General features: G+C 43.0%; 2 protein-coding genes across 2 annotated transcripts; one reads left to right on the plus strand and one right to left on the minus strand.

Annotated features, from left to right (window-relative positions):
* Positions 1-609: 609 nt before the first annotated feature.
* Positions 610-4,766, plus strand: LOC104250473 (interferon-induced protein with tetratricopeptide repeats 5). Its single transcript, XM_009809952.2, has 2 exons — positions 610-649; positions 2,805-4,766. Exons 1-2 carry the CDS (start codon positions 645-647, stop codon positions 4,237-4,239), a joined length of 1,440 nt encoding a protein of 479 aa, XP_009808254.2. The 5' UTR covers positions 610-644; the 3' UTR covers positions 4,240-4,766.
* A 3,685-nt stretch (positions 4,767-8,451) lies between these two features.
* Positions 8,452-20,475, minus strand: SLC16A12 (solute carrier family 16 member 12). The gene is made up of 6 exons (XM_059821082.1): positions 20,358-20,475; positions 18,184-18,287; positions 16,791-16,934; positions 13,765-14,356; positions 12,400-12,659; positions 8,452-10,392 (listed from the first exon to the last, which is right to left on the minus strand). Exons 1-6 carry the CDS (start codon positions 20,456-20,458, stop codon positions 10,130-10,132), a joined length of 1,464 nt encoding a protein of 487 aa, XP_059677065.1. The 5' UTR covers positions 20,459-20,475; the 3' UTR covers positions 8,452-10,129.
* Positions 20,476-20,708: the final 233 nt, after the last annotated feature.

Raw genomic sequence — 20,708 nt, forward strand, 5'->3', positions numbered from 1 at the left:
GCAACAAACAGTTGTTCTAGGTGGGATGAGATATTTAGTACTCTTACACGATGACATAGCGCAGAGAAATACAGGCCTGGTACAACAGGAGAGACCTTGTGATGTGGGGGCACAGGATGAAGGAGTGCAGGCAGGGGCGATAAGACATTGTGCGAGTGTTATGTGGGTGACCAACGCCAATAAAACAGGAGCCTAAAGCATGGTGAAAAATTGTGCAAAGATGCATCAGCAGAGGCAGGAGGGGGAAATGACCCTTCCTTAGCCTATGCATGATAACCAGGTCAGCCTATACTAGCCTGAAATATTCTCCTTATCGTAGATGCCTCTGGGTTTGAACAAAGTAAACGCTGGGAGCTATTAGGAGCTGTTGCCACATTCTGCACAACACAATGTAATGCATGGCACAGAGCCAGGCTGAAAAAAAGCAGCTCAGTGACTCACAAGTTTCGGTTCCCCTACTGGCAGCTGTTCCAGCTTCTTTTGCAGATTCAGACATAAGCTGAAGTTTCACTTTCTGGTTCCCGCTAAATTACTCACAGATCACATGAGGGCTGGAGCACATAAAAGGGAAGTCATAACAACAGTGAGCAGCTCTCCCTTGGCTTTGAAGCTACCTTAAGACAAGTGAGCAGGGAACGAAAACCATGAGGTAAGCGAGCAACCCAGGCTCTGAAAGATGCTTTTTTGCAGTGCCACGGGAAAATAACACTTATTCTTTACATAAATGTAAGCAGTGAGGGACTTTGGGGATCCAAACAGCAGAAAATATTTTACAGAATATTTATGGGAAGAATCAAAATAAGGATGCTATTGAATATTGTAATGTTATTGCTTCTCCAGTAAGGGTCAGTCTCTGTGAACAGAACTTACAGCCAGAAAAACTGTGTGCATGCAGTTCAGGAATGAAATCCAGGCTGCAGCCGTAGCTGGTACCCAGCCAAATGGATGACTGACACTGATGCATTTGAGAATTTATTTTCTGATCTCTACTAGCGTGAGGACCAGCAAACAGGTCAGTGCAGGTTCTGGGCTGCAGCTTGGAGCGTAAAAGGGCTGGTAACATTTTCTGAAGACTATCACACACGCACAGAGGCACACACAAATAGAGCAAAGCCAAGATGTTTATGACAACTTTGGAAACTGCGTTTACCAGTTATGTGTTGAACTAAGCTAAACTGTATTTAATCTGCATCACAAATCTGGTTTTGTAACATTCATGAATATTCATTTTCCACAAATGTCTTTTCATTAATTACTCTCCACTGTTGTTTTCGGCCATGGACATTTTCATGGTTCTCAGCTGATGGAATAAAAAACAACACACGTTTCATTTTGAATTGAATGGGACTACTTAAATGCTTCAAGCTATTCCTGCTGATTTGGGAGCCAATATCTCTTCTGCAGTATTCACCTGCAGCCAAAGGTTTCTAACAAGATAGTGATAGTAACAGGAACTTACTCTCACTTCCCCTTCATCCCAGAAGAACTGTAATTACCTCACATACAGCTTTCTGATTAGGAACTGTTGTTAATACCAATCAAAAACGTCAGTTAGGCAGAGGAGATTATTTGAGGAAGGCAAAGAAGTCTGTAAGACAAACTTATGCGTTAACAGCATTTATAACTACCTTTTTGTCTGACCTTCCTTCAGTACATCTGTGTCAGATGGTTTGGGTAGAAATGCATATTCAGTGTTGCTTTCCCCATTGTCCTTCTCACTGTCCCAGAACCTGTAAGAATTGCTTCCCAAGTCCTCCCTGATTTGCCTCCTCATAATTTTCCAGTCTTTCCACTCACTCCTGGGTTTTTTACCCAAAAGACATCTCCTCTTTTATATGATTGTGCAGTTGAGCAGCAGCACACCTCGTACCACACAGGCTGTTAGACTCTTTAGGTTTTACAGGAAGGAGAGCAGAGAAGTCTTTCTAACAGAGAAGGATGTGACTGAGAAACCTGGGTTATAAAGTTGTGTATAATGCCTTCTTTAAGGGAGAGCACAATGTGGACTAAAGCATTATCTCCTCTGTGTTATATAGGTTTGTCCTTGATAGGTTGTGTGATAAAAGGTTGCATGTGTGTGTCTAGGGGTGAGGCAGCTGGGTAGAGTGAGAGGATCCCTGACCAGCTACTGGATGTCCAAAGCCAGGTTCCAGGGATTCATAGGGTTAGTGAGTGATTGAGTTTGTGGTCTGCAGCAAGTGGAGTTGGGTTGCACCCTCGGGGACTGTACACCCAAGTGCCAGCAACTGGGGAGACTGGTGGGATCCGGGAGCCAGCTACTGGATACATCACTATAATCATAACATAAAAATGGTGCTATAATCTAAACAAAAAAGGATTTACAAATGCAGGAAATTAAAAATGAAATTTATAATCCAAACCATAAAATACACAGACATAGGAAAGGCACTATATCACTTTCTCTATATTTTGGGGGAAGTTTTTTATTTGATTACCTCTTTTGGGTAGGCTACAGCAATTGTTCCCAGTGTAGCAAATATGTTCCTGAGGCCCAGAGGTGTGCCAGCTTTACCATAGAGACTAGCCCCCTCTCTGGCATCCAGACCACCACCTCTGTTGCTATGTAAGAGGTGCCCTCATACACTGGCAAGGAGACTTACTAAAATAACTGTTGAGCTCTTTAGACCTACGGCTTCCCACAGCTTTAGCTTGTTTGAAGTATTTTTGACCAGTGGCACCAGGTGAGGTATTGCCTGCTTTTGAAGTACATCGTGCCTGGTTTAAAAACAAGAGTAGCAAAAAGAAAATGGAGTATAAGTAAGATTTTCTTTGATTTCTTCTAGTACCGTTTCCAAGAATTCCTTGAAGAGCTCCCTGCTGCATCTAGAATGTCATTTTACATGGACTTTGCTGAAGCAGGATGTGGATCTCGATGACCTACAGGAAACAATAGGCGATCAGATTGAGTTTTTCATAAAATCCAACATCACAAATTATAATCTACTGTCTTATGTATGTCACCTAAAGAATTCAAATGAGGAAGCCCTGAGAAATCTCCAAAAAGCTGAAGAAGAAATTAAAAAAAATCATCCAGATGAAATTGCCAGGAGAAGTCTTGTTACCTGGGGGAACTATGCCTGGATCTATTACCACTTGGAGAGATACAAAGAAGTTCAAACTTATTTAAGCAAAGTGGAAAAGAGCTGCAAAACACTTTCAAGTTCTGCTCAGTGGAAGATTCAGCTTCCAGAGATCTATGCTGAGCAAGGATGGGCATTATTAAAGTTTGGGGGAAAATACTACAAGAGAGCAAAGAATTGCTTTGAAAATGCTCTGAAGAATGAACCCAATAACCCGGAATTTAATGCTGGCTATGCAATAGCAATGTATCGTTTGGAAGATTTTTCTTACAGACAGTGCGAAGATGTAATCCCATCCCTCATGTCCCTGAAGCGTGCAGTGGAACTGAACCCAAAGGATACTTACATTATGGCATTACTTGCATTAAAACTTCAGGACTTAAAGCAAGTTGATGAAGGGGAGAGGTACATTGAAGAAGCAATGAAGAAAACCCCTGATCTTCCTTATTTCCTGCGATATGCTGCTAAATTTTACAGAAGGAAAGGACAAGTGGACAAGGCACTGAAGATTTTGAAAAAGGCCCTAGCAGTGACACCAAAATCTGCCTTTTTGCATCACCAACTAGGAGTCTGCTACAGAGCAAAGCTGTTGCAATTGAAAGAGAGTACAAGATGTCCATCTCAAGAGCAAGTGGAGGAACTCATCCAACTTTCCATTTTTCATTTTAAAACAGCCACTGATCAAAAGACAAGTTTTTTTCTTGCCCATACTGACCTAGCAAAGATGTATGCAGAAGGAAAGAGGTATGAAGAAGCAGAAGAGACATTTCAGAAAGCATTTCAGGTAAGTGATGCATTCTATGATAGACAAGATCTCTACTACTATTATGGCAATTTTAAGCTTTTTCATATGAAATCAGAATCTGAAGCCATTAGGTATTTCACAGAAGGGTTGAAAACTGAAAAAAATTCTTATGGAAGAAATAAGTGCAGAAGTGCTCTGAAGAAATTGTTGGAACAGAGAATTCAAAGAGGTTTAGGAGATGCAACAGATTTTGGTACACTTGGATTTATTCATAATCTAGACGGTGAGAAACATGAAGCAATTGACTGCTATGAGAAAGCCGTTGCATTGTATCCCGACAATGAAGAATATCTGAGTGCATTATGTGAGCTACGACTTTCCATCTCAAGCTAAAGCTCCCAAAAATCCTTCACACCAAAAAATACCCCAAACCCAAGGACATTCAACAGACTCTCAAAAAAAAGTTTTTTTTGTTGTTAAGGTTGAAATTATAACCAGATGAAACATCTGGTGGCATCACTTTCTGGTGATAATGTAGAAACTGAAGATGATGATTGTTCATTTGTTTGTTCATTCACCAACAGAGAGCATGCTTGGAAAGACTAAATAATAGCTAAGCTATCTCAGTCTTCAATGCTAATGCTGGTGCAAAGGTTGTGTTTAAGCTATCATCTATAGAACACAGAACTTCTAAGCTAGAAATCAGATCTTACCTTCTACTGAGAAAAAGATAAGGGAATCATATTGTAGTATTTCGTCTATCTACTTGAAAGGTGTGCTTATACAACAAATGGAATTTCTCATGCTTTTCCAAATATTTTAAAAAAGTCTTTTTTTAGTGTTATTTAGAAGAAACTTTTGATGCAGACTTGTTCAGTTTACTACTTTGTATGTTGTTTAACTATGAAAAATAACCACTGTTTGGCTAGTTCACTGGAAAGCTTACAAAACTTGTATTTTTGTTGTGAACTACTAAAGAGCATTGCATCCATCAACTGTTGCTTCTGGTATCTCTCTGCTGACCAATCCTCATGTTAGTAGATAAAAGAAAGGGAAATGGCCATTCGAAAAAGTAACAGGGATAAAGTTCTGGCAGGATATGAAAGGGTCAGGAGATAGCCCCATTTAATTTTCCCGAACTCGCAGCAAAGCTGGCTTCAGAGGTGTTGCACCAAAGAATTAAACTGTGCCCAAAACAACATCTGTATAGTTTACCCAAAACCACACTCTCAGGAACCGCTACAGCAAACATCTGGAGAGGAAGGAAAGGCAGTCTTTGAGATGCCAAAAAGATGCCTATCTGCGGCCATGCTTGTGAAACAAGACAGGGATAGAAAACACACACAAGAAATGTACTGAACTGGACATGGAGGGCAGAGCACAGCTAGAGCAAAGAGTTGCATGAGCCCCGGACAACAGGGCAGCAGAACGCAAGGGGCGTGTGGGAAAAGGAGTGGGTGCCCACAGAGTCTATGGGAGTGGAAGAACGGGCTGAAAGGACAGAGAAAACGGGTGGAGGAGGTGATTGTCTTCAGATATCCAACTAAAAGTCAGTATTCTTTACAACAGGCCAGCCTAATTCCACAGTATTATACCTTGGTATAATAGATCATGGTGCTCAGGAAAAACTAATGCTGTACTTCCAAAACACTTCTGAGCCCTAGCTAGTAGCATAGAATGAAGCAAACTGATGACAGAGCCCGTCAGGAAGGATGTGCACTTTTGTTTCCAGCCATCCTGGAGCATTCCTGTCCCTGCAACAGCAGTCCCACGTACAGACAGAATGACAGGCCTGAAGGAGTGTAAAATATGATGCCAGATCATGAAAAATCAAGAAACCTCTCCTTTTTCTGCTGTCCCTCAAAGAATCTTTTATAATACAAGCAAAAGTGATCAGGAGCTTAACAGTGTACATAATACAACCGTACCTTCTTCCTAAGAAAGGGCTGGGGCAAAATCCATCCATGTTTTCTAGGCACCTGCCAGCTTCTCTCTTACAAACAAAGGTGGCCCTACCTAGGGAAAGAGGAGGGATGGAGGTGAACAGAAAGGACTGGCAGCAGGACTGACACCCCACTCCTGAAAGCTGGTAGGAGCAACAGCAGGGTTAAAGTCAGGAACTGGTGACCACCTCTGGTGTTGTGCTCAGCTATGTGGGCAAAAGGGTACATTAGGCAACCTCACTGCCTTTCTCAATCTTGAGGCTTCTAACTTCAGCATCATTGCCATCCAAACCCTCCTGAGGGCATGGAGGGCAGCAGGGAAGAATTCAAGGAAGAAAGAGGTGGTGCAGGTTCCCAAAGCCATGGTGGCACATCCGTGCTCCCCTCCACACCCTGCCACCAGGGCCTCTCCTGCCTCTCTCCTGGAAAATGAACCTTGCAGAAATAAGGAGAAGCAATAAAGTATTTTGAGAATTTTTTGAAAAATTATGAAGAGTCAGAGCGGCTCGATCTTCCCCACAACGAAGAAATTGACTGTGAGGCACAGGGATGCAAGAAATCTGTTTACTGTGCCTTACCTTCTTCGGGTTTTGGAGAATGGCGCTGGACCGCAGTACTACCCGGGGATGCTCTGTGCAGACACTGCCTTCTCGTTCTTGCCTCGTGTCTTGTAAACGAGGAGAAATGTTATTCCCACAGGGTGGTGCTGCCGCATTGCCTGGCGTAGCGACACAGGGAAGAGGCTGAGCTTGAGCTTGGGGAAGTGGACTAAAGGAAACACACCTTTTGCAGGGTGTAATATAAAATACATTAATATAAAATACATTCACCATGCAATATAAAATACATTCACCATATAGTAGCACAGACAACCTTTGTTTTTCAGGAGATAAATTATCATCATGCAATATAAAATACATTCACCATATAGTAGCACAGACAACCTTTGTTTTTCAGGAGATAAATTATCATCCAAGCTGGCAGAAATGTTTCAGGCTCAAATTTTTGTCTTTTTTTCTGAAAACAGGGTTATTTTTCAACAGAAGGTACTTGACTTTTCCAATGCTGTTTTCACACAATTTTTCAAGGTACTATTTATTAAATGTTCCAAAGCTGATCTAATAAAAATTATCACTAGAACATAAGCAATTTCAAAAGAACGATGATTTCCCCATTTCAAACCTCATGGAATGGAAACAGATGGGATAACTTCAGCAGTTGTAAGCAGTTGCACACATGCACACACTTACACACACTTACACCGAGTTCCTGTTCACTGCACGGAACAGAGTATTATCCCAGGCAGGATTCATCTGAGGTAGGATCCATCTGTTTCTGCCTTGGACAGATGTTACCTCAGCCAAGTCAGACCATGCTGTCCCGGGAATCCAGAGGGGCTCAGCGGTGCAGTGCTCCGTTCAAACTTGTATCCATCAGTGCTCAACAGGGCTGATGGGAACATGCAGTGTTAGCTGGGGAAATTGTTCACAGCTAGCCCAGTTATCTCTGCCTACCGCTGCACCGTGCACTGTGCCATGCCAGGAAATACCCTCTGTGGAGAACAGCCTGAATATTATAATCTCTGAAAAAAAGCATTGCAGATACAATAAATCATTTTTAAAAAAATGGTATAATCCAGAGACTTCTATAATGCGCCGCCCAAAACATTTCACATGGCAGGATGAAGATGAGCTGTTCAGTTTGGGTTGTGTGGACCAGGGGGTAGAAGTTTGGCGTGAGGCTTTGCAAACCTGATTTGTAGTCCCATTTCTTCACTCGCAGGTCATTTCTTGTTATGCTTCCTTCCTTCTGTTTCCGAGCTGGGGAGATTCATGACAGGGCTGATGTTTCACAGTGTTTTACACGCACAGAAAGCATCATTCTGGTATATAAGCTTTTGTCTATTGGCTTGATTCAGAGCAGAAACAGTGTTAGAAAACCCTGAAATAATTCTATCATTTTCTACAAAAGGGCTGTGTATAAAATCCATTGAATGTTTTCTGCTGAATTAGGTATTTATAATTAAGGCAGTATTTCTTGGTTTAAGTTAAACACAAAACAGAAAAGGCTATGAAAAAATACCTTGAAATAAAAAAAGTTTAAAATGCTAATAATGTATTACATAGTATCGTTTAGTAGGATAAAAATGCATACAGTATTATTTCAACAGGCTTTTATAATATGCAGTTCTGGCATGAACAACTCCTGACATGTCATGATGTAGTAAAAAAAGTAATTAAATTTTTGTAAAGTAAATGACGGCGGTAACTTACAACTTGTTGAAATAGCTTATCTTCTTTGTAGACCACATATTCCCTACTTTTTGATATAAACTTTTGCATTACGATCTAAAACAATATCTTCATCACTACTAATTAAGACACCTTTTTTTCCCCCTCCCAAATGTGCATATTTTTCCTAACTCATTAAGAAATACTCATGGAAAATTTTTGTCTTTTTTTATGAACATATGTTAAAATCAAAATTAGGGCCCAGGACTCAATTGCCACACAGAACTGAAAAAAGGTTATGTGATTAGTATTAAGCAGTTTTTCCACTCACATCTCTTAATCTGTGGTCTGTGCATGTAAGTCAAGCTACTGGCTCTGACCACACTTCTGAAGCAGGGCAGACAGAAACGCTTTGTTTGAGCACAGACAACTGAAGTCAAACAATTTTAATATGTTGTATTTGAAATATGCATGAATAATAGAACTACTTGATACACATACTATTCATATATATATTTAAAAAAAATACATTATACCACTATGGCTGTACTCTTGATCTAAATCAAATTTGTGAACATCAGTCTATTTTGCTTTCCCTTCTGAGGCACAGACTGAAATAGGACACCATGAGCAACCACTGAATACACTGCAGATGATTAACAAAACTACTAGTTCAGCATTGATAAAAATTATTTGGACTCTGATCAATTTGCTAAGGAACAGAATGCAGCTTTATACAGCATCAAAACACAGAAGTGATTTGCATTGCAGAATGTGAAGTTCCTCCATCGCTGACAACAGTTTCACTCTGGAAATGTAGGAACATCCCATTAAGTTATCACATCAGTAATTTACCCCATGAGCTACATTGAGTCTATAGCTCCCGTGAACCAGCCAGCTGTAGTATATGCCTCTCACAAGTAGCAGGAAACCATCAGCAAATCACAGCTGTTGTGTTCTGGCCATCCAGGACAAGTGACCTAATCAGCTCTTCAGTTGGCACAAACAAGTAATTTGCACCTGAAGATACAGATCCTGGGTTGAAGAGAGACAGACTTGCCACTGGAATATGCAGAAACAACTTTGTCTGCCAACATCCTCTTTACTAATAGCCTAATTAGCAGGCAGTTTTTCAGTCATCTGCTTGCAGGGACTCTAAATTTCTTCAACAGCTGCTGATTCTACAGGAGGAAGATGCTCTCTATTTGGAAAAACACAAGTCTCCTCTGGTCCCCTGGGTTGCCTTTGGGCTTCTTCCAACTAATGCAGCTAAAGCAGGTTTGTCTATCAGCGTGCCTAGTCCCCTGGCACAAATTTACTCCTCTTCAGATAGCAGAGGAGCCACAGCACCTCTTCCACCCTCCCAGACAAGGATCAGCTGGAGGATCATACCTGGTATGTCAATGTTTAGAAAGTCAAGCTTTAAAGATATCCAGGGAAAAAAGCAGCAACCACCTCAAAATTTTGCTGTAGGGGGCTTGGGAAAGTAGGTCTAAAACCATATTTGAAATTAAATTGCAACTTATGTATAAAATGCAGGCACACTGTAAAAATTAAAGCTGCTCCAGAGATACTTTCAGCATAAATCACAGTTTCGTGTCAGATTTTCTAAAAAAATGGCTTTGGCATTTGAAACAGTTATTTGCAAAGAGTTTAATACAGACTGATAAATGCGGAGGTTTTTTGGTGGCGTATGTGATTAGTCCATTGAAACATAGACCAGAACACCAAAAAACTTATCTCATTAGTAGTATTTCTGAAATAATTTAAACTTTATTGTTCAGTTTTGGTGACTGATTATAGTTTTCTTTTGATTACAGCCAATGATAATCTTTGAGATTACCTGTGGAGTCAATGTATTGCATTTCAAACAAATTGTGAACACTTGTATCTACAAACTGTCTTTATTTTCAGTCTAGCTTTCTTCTATTACTGCATTAACTTGGTATTACTGTTGCTGTATGTAGATTTTAGCCAATTAAAACACGACAGAAAAATCTAATTGAGAGATGCCTTGTTTCACAGGAGTAATATCTTCAACAGCGTAACGCTACGGAGCCACCTCCATCTCAGTCACAGCTGTGCAGTGCTGAATCCTGACAGTGCTTGTCATCTGTTGCTGTAGCTGTTTGTATCTGCAGCCAAAAATTCAACATCCTTTTGGTCTAATTCTGCTGTGACAGAATAAGCTATTGCTCCATTTGTCCAGATGTGCTGTTTGGTGCCAGTATCATCAGTGAGCGATCGCAAATGCATTCTTTTGATTTTCTTTGCTAGTCTTGCAAAGCATAATAACATTGAACTACATATCATAGAAAATCCACACAGGAGGAATGATGCAGTATAGCTGCCAGTTGTGTCCACAAGCCAACCTGTAGGAAAACAAATCATGGGTTTTTAAAGGCCCCCCAAAACTCTGGTCATTTACAAATCTTGTGATCAACAGGAGTCGTATAAACTTCTGGAGCTATCACATATAAATACAATCAAACAATATAGGTTTGCATCACCATCACTATACTTTTACCTCCTGGGGCAGGGAGGGATGTGTCCTCGGCAGGCAGGTAAGATTTTTATGGGCTTTAGTTTAGAGGTCAAACACCTGAGAAAAGGCACAGCAGTCATCACCACAATACTAAATAAACATCTTTCAACTGCATGGATTTAACTGGCAGTCTTTAGACATGGTTAGATAGCCCTGGGATTAAATATTGCGTGTGTAAGATCCTCATACAGAAACATCTAGTGAGCTATGCCCAAGGCTCATGTATTACTTAAAATAATTCCATTTTGCAATATTTTTTGCTATGGAAAATTAAATTAAAAGCTTCAGAAGCAGAGATTAATTGGGAATTGATGTGAACAGCAGACAAAATATGCAAGGCATATATATACATGGCTGTTTGAAAAAAGATCTCTGTCCTTCAACAGTATTCACAGAATCAGAGAATCACTAAGGTTGGAAAAGACCTGTAAGATCATCAAGTCCAACCATCAATCCAACACCACCATGCCCACTAAACCATGTCCCACAATGCCTCGTCCATACGTTCCTTGAACACCTCCAGGGAGGGTGACTCCACCACCTCCCTGGACAGCCTGTTCCAATGCTTCACCACCCTCTCAGTAAAGAAGTTTTTCCTAATACCCAGCCTAAACCTCCCCTGGCGCAACTTGAGGCCATTTCCTCTTGTCCCATCGCTTGTCACTTGGGAGAAGAGACCAACACCCACTTCTCTGCAACCCCCTTTCAGGTAATTGTAGAGCACAATGCGGTCTCCCCTCAGCCTCCTCTTCTCCAGACTGAACAACCCCACTTCCCTCAGCTGCTCCTCATAAGACTTGTGCTCCAGACCCCTCACCAGCTTTGTTGCCCTTCTCTGGACACGCTCCAGCACCTCAATGTCCTTCTTGTAGTGAGGGGCCCAAAACTGAACACAGGATTCGAGGTGCGGCCTCACCAGCGCCGAGTACAGGGGCACGATCACCTCCCTGCTCCTGCTGGCCACACTGTTTCTGATACAGGCCAGGATGCCGTTGGCCTTCTTGGCCACCCGGGCACACTGCTGCCTCATATTCAGCCAGCTGTCAATCAACACCCCCAGGTCCTTTTCTGTGGGGCAGCTTTCCAGCCACTCATCCCCAAGCCTGTAGCATTGCATGGGGTTGTTGTGACCCAAGTGCGGGACCCGGCACTTGGCCTTGTTGAACCTCATACAATTGGCCTGGGCCCATCGATCCAACCTGTCCAGATCCCTCTGCAGAGCCTTCCGACCCTCGAGCAGATCAACACTCCCGCCCAACTTGGTGTCGTCTGCAAAACTGCGTCAAGTTCTTTCTAAAGAATAATAGTACAGCTCGCATCCTGACTTCACTGTAATGGAACCGATGGGGATAATTATGGTTAGATATTACAGTAATAAGCCTGTGACCAAACAGTAGTAAAGCTGACTCACCCACCTGTCCAAAGCAGTCTGGAAATAAAAAGATCAAGTCTTCCACACAAAAAAACCCCTTGGAATGAAACTCTCTTTAGGTTACATTTTCAAAATCATGTAATTTCACAGTGAAATCTTTTGTTCCTTCTACTTGCACAGTTTCTGAACTACGTGAAGTGATGATGTAACAGCTCTTAGAAGCCTCACTCCATACTGGTTTGGTTTTTAAATTTCAACTCACTCTATATGTAGAAATCATCCCATCAAACAGGGCTTAAGTGGGATCTAGAGTCTTATGAAGGTCTAGGTGTGTTACTTCCCTGCCCAGGGGCTACCTCCACATTCAGCGTGCGTTTGCTGCCCTTCCTCTCCTTTTACGTCACACCAACAGGTAAATCCAAAGTAGTGATAAGATTATAGGAAAGTCATTTGGGAACTGACCTGCAACAGGCGGGCTCACTAGATATGGTATGGCATGCAGAAAATACACGACACCCAGTGCTGAGGATAAGGAATAAGTTCCCACTACATCTGCTGTCACAACAGGGATCAGCGTTACATAGGCTCCATCGAAGTATCCAAAGGTAAATGAGAAAGGCACAAGCAAGGGAAAGTTTTGGAGAACTGGCAGGAAAAGACAACAGAGGCCATCCATTCCAACAGCAAAGAGGTAGCAAAAGTGCCGATGCTTCTTCAGACACCTGCAAATTTCAAAATAGAAAAGAAAGATTATCACTGGACACAGCATCTCAGTTTCTATGCCCTGGCATGCAGCACTTCAGTCTCTCTCTCGCTCTCTCTTCTATAGAGCTCAAATTTAAGTCCATTTTCTTCCACAGTCGTCAAGATGAAAAGTTGAACACTGTCGAGCCCAGGTAGGGAAAGCTGCCCACCTACAGCTGCAGAAACATCTGGTAAGCAGCAGTCCATGCTGCTGGCCACGTTTTTCAGGCTGCCCCTAGTGAGGGGAGCTGCTCCGCTGCCAGGATTTTGCAGTCCTCTGAAGTTTCAATGTTCAAAGCAGTATTCCATCAGGCTTTACATCCCAGCTCAGCAAGGTGCTCCCAGTATTATGCAAAAAATATTACAGTATACCTTTCTTAGCTGTCATCCTTCACATCGGCCCTTAAACACTGGAGTTAGCGTGAGCTAAGTGAGATGGCAATTCCCTTTCTCCCTGCCCCACAAAACCAATGATTGATTTTTCCCAAACTGAATACGCACAAAGAATGTGTCCTTTAGAATCAAAATCCTTCTTAATTTAGCCAGTTTCTATTGATGTTACAGATGCTGCACAACATCTGCATCGGCAGATCATCAGCATCTTTGGAGTGAGCTGAATTAGCAAAGCATGGTGAGTTCTCATATACTGGAAAATGTATAACAATTTTAGGTCAGTTCTTCTGAGTATATACCTGACAGTGTTGGGCCAGACCCTTGACCCTTTTCCATGACTTCTGTGCTTCCCCAGCAGCACAAAAGAGATGGAAAAGCAGAGGAAGTAGAGTGAGATCCTCCAGGAAACAGGTGCAGAGGATCACACCCAACATACCTCAGGAAATGGGTTACGTTTCCACTGTCAATGCAAGAGCTTTGCACAAACACATCATTTCTTCAGGAAAAAAAAATTAAACCAGCAGAATTGAACAAACTCAGAAGAGACAAAAACATTAAATAGTAAGCATTTCTGAAAGTTAGACTGTGTGTTGTTTTTTTTTTTTTGTTAACTTTTATATGTATTACACCTCACTTGCATCCAGCCTCCCACCAGCTAAAGCTTACACTTGCCTAGCCGTAAGCCATTACCTTCTGTCTGTTAGCCATCCAAAGGTGATATTACCAATGATGTCTATGACACCAAGTATGGACATGAGGAAGGCAGCCTGGTGATGATTCACTCCAACGCTCAAAGCATAAGGCACTAGGTACACAAAAAGAGGGCTACAGCCATATGCCATAAATAAAACCGACACTGCCAGCAACATGAAGCCTGGCATCAGTAAAAAGTCGTATTCCTTCCATGAACAGTAGCATAAACATTCATGAGACCACACTTTGATTAAAGGTGAACAGATGGACATTCGCTTTAAGTCTCGTTTCTGTGCTTCGGGAACATAATCCTGTTCAAGAAACTCAGGAGCAGTTTTACGGTCCTCCCTAAGAGCAATAGGCCGCATCAAGGCACCACAGACACAGAGGTTTAAAACAAAACCTCCCAGGATGAGTAAAGCTCCACGCCAGGAAAACTGCTCGATTAAGAGCTGGACTACGGGGGCCAGGATGAAGGTACCGATTCCACTTCCTGACATGGCTATTCCATATGCCAGTGCTTTCCTTTTGTTGAAATATTTGCCCACCATCGCGATGGCTGGAGAATAACAGAGTGCAAACCCAAGTCCTAGAAGAGAAAGAACAGTGCAGATGGCATAATTCTGAGCATGACATATGGAACACATTAAATTAAACCACATAACCTATTTTCATTAGCACAAATGAATAGGAAGCTTTTTCTGATTCTGTATCACACAGCTCAGTCACAGTGTGAAGAGAAACCAGGATGACTCCTTTCTTCCACTGTCAGGGTCACTGACTTGACAAACCTAACAGATGATCATTAATCCACAATAACAAGGCTCAGAAAGAAGTGATGGGGTTCACTTAATAACAAGAACAAGGACAATCAATACACATCAGAGAAGTGTGTCAGCTTCTCCTGGATGCAAGATGAAGTCTTGCCCCAGGGTCTGAGCAGACACTGGCACTAGGCACACTGTCCTCCTGATGAACCACTTTGTGCTTCGGTCTGTTGCAACCCTGAACATTGATTTTCAGGATTCTGAAACACAGTACAAAGAGTCTGTCTCTGTTAGTAATATTCTGCAATAAACCTTTTTTAGTCAGCTAAACAAACTCCACACAGCAGCTGCCTGAGTCCTGACCATTTAAAATCCCTGTCTACAAGTAAAGAGGGGGGAAAGCCTCAGAAAACAAAGCCATGTGCAATTTAGTAAACAAATAAGATCCATCTCTTGGACTGGGAAAAAGATTGTGGTCTCTGCTGCAGAACCAAAGAGCAGATTTTAATCATCAAATGCTTGCCCTAACACTAAAACATATATTTCTGAATCAGCCACAGAAATGAGTTCCTGACTAAGGTTTTGGGGTATGTCCTACATTGAGGGTAAAACGGTCCCCACTACCTTTGGCAGAACTTGCCAATAGAGGAGATAATCACACAGCGCTGTAACCAGCTTGCCAGGTCCTCCTCAAAGGCGGCACTGTGCCGGGCGGGCACTAAGCCTGCCAGGACGGGATAAGTGGATTAGAGGAACTCCGGGCAGGAGGTGCCCACTCTGGCACCCCTCCGGAGGCGAGGGGAGGGGCAGGGCAGAGAGCTGGGGTTGGACCTATGTGGGCAGCAGAGCCAGAGGAGCAGCCCTGAGTTAGACATCATCACTTGAGAGCCATGAAAAATCATACTCTATTTGGCGTACACACCATTTATTTTTTAGTGAGTTGGCAGGGGGAAACAAGTCCCAAAAAAGCCAATAAATGTCCTGTGAAAAGTGGAAATGCAAAGTTTGGGACTGAAAACATTTTCATACCTCTTAGAAGGAACTCTGCTACTTATTGTCACTCCCCCATCTCACCTCTGCTTCACTCCTCACAGTTTCAAGTCCCACAGCTTTCACGGATTTAGACCTTCACCAGCTATGCTCCCACCTCCTCTCTGGGTTGGGACACCACCTCTAGCCTTTACCAGCAGTTCACCTCGCCATTAATCAGTCCCCACAGACTAGAAGTTCACTGCTTGTAGAATTGGCTCTTTACAACTCCATGTACAAAGTGCAACTGCTTTTCCACCTCAGTATTCACAGAGGTTCTCCCTAAGGAAGCCTCAGTGGCATTAGCATGGTATGTGGCACAGTCCCTCGAGTTACAAGGAGCCTTTTTATTTGTTATGAACGCATTTGTCAAAGATTAACATTGTAATACAGGAGTGACATGCACTACAATAGGATATATTTTTTTTTTAAACAAATAAGCTGTTGGCAGCATGTGAACTGCAGTAATTCCACCAACTTGTTACTAAACAGCAGGGGACCAAGTACAAGGGCTTATATCACCGTGGCTACCAGGTCAGTATTAATGAGGAAGGAATGTCAGCGTGACCATGGGCACCTCTCAAGTTCCTCTGTGCACAGCAAACACAGGGAGATAGGACAGAGCAAAGGTATTTGTTACCACCATACCCAAACATAAATGGAGGAGCTGCTACAGCAACACTACCAACCAGCAATTTGTTTGCTTTCCAAATAGAATGTAATGCAGACAAAAATAAGGTGCACAGCTGAGGTACCAGGTATTCACCCAGTGCTCCTCTGTCCACTCCGTCTTTTGTTTTGATTTGAACTTACTTTTTAAATATGCAAATATTTTGTGGCAGTCTAGAACTCCTACCATAACAAACTCCCCCCAAATCACAGGCAAAAAAGGAAACATTTTTGTACATCACCTGCCACTGGAGTCCTTCCTGGCCTGCCATAGTTTCAGAACTTTATCTGTAGCCCTCTATCTAACAGAAGTTAGAGAGTTGCTTTTGCAGTGTGCTGCATTGTGCTGTATGAGACTCACTGAGTGCTGAAGCCCTCACAAGGGCAGCCAAAGCCTCTCTTTTACAATGAAGGGAACAGGTCTGAGTATCTCTATTGACAAGTGCAGTGGCAATATGACATGGAGAAGCGACCACCCCTCTTGAAAGGGAGGACCATCATTTTTAACATTCCCGTGTTGTTTTCCTAGAAGGAACAAAGGGATTGAATGTCTCCTACCTGTAAGGGCTCCTAATGATAAGTAGAGGTGTTCCAGGCTGGTGGCAAATGAACTCAAAATTAGTCCAGTAGATGCAAGCAGGCCTCCTAGCATGATACCAACTTGGCAGGATACATGATTACTGATTAAACTCCCAAGCGGGGCTTCAAAGAAACAAATAAAGCTGGTAGTTAATAGCAGGTCCTCACACACAGTTTGTTGCAACAGTCATCAAGGAAAAGGAAGCAGTAGAAAAGCAGGAGAAAACGGTGACCGCAGCTATACAGTGTGGTCTTCCAACATCCCCCCATAACAATGGTGTGAGCATCAAAAAAACCCTCTAAAAATAATTTTCCTGAAAGTCAGTATAAAACTGATATTTACAGTAGCTTTCCCAGCAGCCATTTTAGTAGATCAAAGTCACTACAGGACACAGCTACTGTGCAGTTTTTGGGGTCAAGAGAGGCCATAGCGGCAACCCACACTGTTCATTACTCCACGCTTACGACACAGAGACCTTCCCCCACCTGGAATTTGCACTTCAGCCCTCAGTAACTTCAGGTGTCCTTCCTCGCTCCTCCCTGGCCTTGTGGGCTCTGCGTCAGACCCAAACAGGAGAGGTCTCACATCTTTTGGACCATCTCCAGGGCTGCTACCCCTCTCCTGCACTTCTCCAACGTTGATGGCTCCCAGATCACCCTGCCTCTACCACGGGGTGTCTTCACCAGCCCTCCCCCTCTCCGCTACCTGCAATGCCAGGGCAAGGTTATCCTTATTTCTCTTTTTTCCCAAGATACAACCTGGCTGGAGAGTTACTATGTCTTATTCCAGCTGTGTCCCTGTGCCTTTGTAGCAATTCTCATGGATTAACCCTCTTCCACAGGATTGGGGCACGGATTTTCACCTAGCTGTACAGTTTTAAAGTAAACCCATGAGAAATTCGGTATAACAGCTGCATTGTTGCATGTCATTTTTAGTAACACTGAATTTTCTTTTAAGGGAAAAGACTATTTGTAAACACACAAGTTTGCTAAAAGGAGGACGACTGTGACTTGATCTGAAGGCAAGATGTACATCCTGTGCTAAGCCTCGAATATGATTCCAATCAAAAGGCAAAAGAAACAAGTGGTCAGTTAGTAGCTCTCAAACATGACTTGTCCCACTAGACCTCGACAAAAGTACATTTCTGAAAACTTAGATCATTTGACAAAACAAAGTTCTGCTTCTTTACTATAGTATGAAGACACTCCCTTCCTGCACAACTGTGCTGGGGGAAGCAGCTTGGATATACCATACCCCAGAGAGCCCACAGTATCTATCTTTCCCAGCTGACTCCACCAACTTGTGAACACACTAAAACCAGATGGAGCTGAAAAAACCCAGCCACATTAGTCTTAAAAGGGTAATACACACCACAGAGCATCGTAGCACAGTCAACAATGGAGTGGATCCAAGCCGTTCTGGCATAATCCTGCCCAAAGTATGCCTGGAACTCCACAAAAAAAATGGAGATGCACCTAGGAAAGAAAACATGAACAACAATCTGTTGAATATGGGATATTGGCCTCACAGAAGACACCAGTCTCACTCTTCAGGAATAAAAAGTACCCACTTGAAGGTCCTCTCTAGCTCCCAAGAAAATCAAATCTGTGGTTTGCCTAAATCCCAAGGAGATGGAGAAATTTTTGAACAGTTTCTAAGGGATATTGGAAATGAAGGGCTACCTTAATGCATGAGGGATAAGACATGAAATGATGTGTACATGTTGAATAATTCCAGCAGTACTCTGTGTAAGGCACCTAGGCTAGGGTGATTCAACCAGAGAAGAATCCTTGCTTTGCACTGGCAACAACTGAATCACAAACTGGTGTCCAACTATTATCTCAACAGTGGGATTAGACAATTAGGCTGATGTAGAACCTAATTCAGACAGATAACTACTCCACAGAGATTATGAACGTTATAATACCACGTTTCTCACTGTGGTATCTGCTGCTAGATTTTTATAACTCATATTATTTTTAAATGAAATGAAGTTGAAGTTGTAATTATCACCAGCAATTTATAGCCCACATTATGATGTTGCTTCCCTGGTACACAAAGCCCCAGCTCGCCAGTTCTTCACTGACCTGGTTGCTCACTAATGATGTCATTCACATCTGCACAAACTAGCAGGGCAGGGCCAGCATAGTACCTGTAGAGGCAACACCACCTGTAACCAGATGTTCATGGATGCACAAGTGCAAAGCAAGTGAAAAGCAACTCCTCATGAACAGAGACTCAAAACACAGCAGGAGCCCATGGACCTTCCAAAGGTTTATTAAAATGCTTCCAGGAGAGGTTATTTTGCTCTGCCTAATGAGTGTTACTGTTCTACCTGTCTCTGCAGGGGAATGGATTAAAAGGCTGCATAGTTTCATTCTGGTTTCTGGATCAGCAAGAAATCACCTTTCCCCCTCTCTTTTCCTCCTGCAAATCAACAACCAACGGCTTCCTTCAGCTTTTTCTTGCGCCTACTTCATTCTTGTCTATACTCTAGATGTGTGCCAAGTTAGATTTCTTGGTTTTAACACATTTTACACATGAAAAAGGAATTAAATGCACTAGGAAATCTGTACTGTTATTACGGAATTGGTACGTCTGTATACATAAACTAACACTGTGTCAGCGTTTCCATGCCCCTTTTATGCTGTTGGCTCCAAGACCCTAGACTTTAGATCCCTGGCAGCTTTATTTTACAAGAAGCGTAAAATTTAGGTAGGAAACACTGTATTTACATCATACTAACTGTCCAGCAAGACACTGTCTTAGTGTTCCCCACTTATCAGGGTGCCTATCTCTCTGCTTAATATAGCTTAAATGTCCATGTTCACACACACCAGGCTCCGCTGTCTCCAGTCGACAACAAAGTCACCCAACAGCAGCTGTGGAAGCCATCTCACCCCAGATGTATACTTTATGTTTATGCAAGGCAGCAGTCTATTCCTGTTCTTTCTATTTTTGAGAAGTATTTTTGAGAAAATGTTATGCATATTTCAGATACCAGAAGGGTATAGAGAGAGGCCCCCTCTCTAGGGCATGGACCTTCTCAGGCAGGATGGTACCTGAAATGCTTACAAGTAGGAAAAAGGGGTATTTACAGGTTTCTCAGATAGACTCAGGAGCCAAGAAAATCCACTGGGACTAGCAAAAATGAGCACGGCTGTGGGGTCAGAGGGACACAGCAGACCCAAAGAGAACCTACAGGATTCCTCTCTCCCCAACCAAACCACCACAGCCTGAAATAATGCTGCCTGCCTGAGGCTTTGATTCCGAAAAAAATCAGGGAGAGGGTGTTGAGAGATAGAGCAGCTGTCAGAGGAGGCAAGACTAAAACCAGAGGGCTCATGATCCCTCAACCATCCCCACAGCCTTAGGGATTTCCGGAAGCCTTTAAAAATGTAGCAAGAGAGAGGTTTGTAGCTAGCCAGAATAACCCCTGCAGCTGTGGGACATCAGGGGAGATCCCAAATCCTCTTCCTAAGGGGGAAAAAGAAAAAGGGGTAATGCCACGAAGAGGTCAGAAAGACAAGAAGCAGCCCCTTTACCTCGTCACGGCCCTGGTACAGATAGTGACGAGGAAGCAGCCGGCAACGATCATCCAGCCCCAGCCTCCGTCGGGAGGGCCGGCCTGCCGCAGCGAGGCCATGGTGCAGGCTGGGGCGATTCCTCCCTCCTCCCCGCCTCAGCGGCAGGGGCCGACTCCGGCCGGCTCGCCGGGCCAGGGCTGCCTGGCACATGGGTTACTGACCATCTGAAGGGAGAGAGAGAAAAAACAGGCAGAGAAGGAATCAGGGTACATCGCACACGCTGTAACCTGCACGGCTGGGCTAGGACGTACTGCTTTGGCTTTATTGCATAAAAGCGAAGGTTTTCTTTCGACCACAGTTTACGAAAAT

Source organism: Gavia stellata, chromosome 9 (assembly GCF_030936135.1).
Source record: "Gavia stellata isolate bGavSte3 chromosome 9, bGavSte3.hap2, whole genome shotgun sequence".
In the NCBI taxonomy this organism is placed as follows: Eukaryota; Metazoa; Chordata; class Aves; order Gaviiformes; family Gaviidae; genus Gavia; species Gavia stellata.

What these genes read in the sequence shown, in the direction of transcription:
- SLC16A12 (XM_059821082.1), bottom strand. Translation starts at nt 20,458, where the DNA reads ATGGCCTCGCTGCGGCAGGCCGGCCCTCCCGACGGAGGCTGGGGCTGG. An exon ending in TGTACCAGGGCCGTGACGAG is followed by an intron (nt 18,288 to 20,357) that starts GTAAAGGGGCTG and finishes TTTCTTTCCTAG; the next exon opens with GTGCATCTCCATTTTTTTTG. An exon ending in AGTGAGCCCGCCTGTTGCAG is followed by an intron (nt 10,393 to 12,399) that starts GTCAGTTCCCAA and finishes GTTTTCCTACAG; the next exon opens with GTTGGCTTGTGGACACAACT.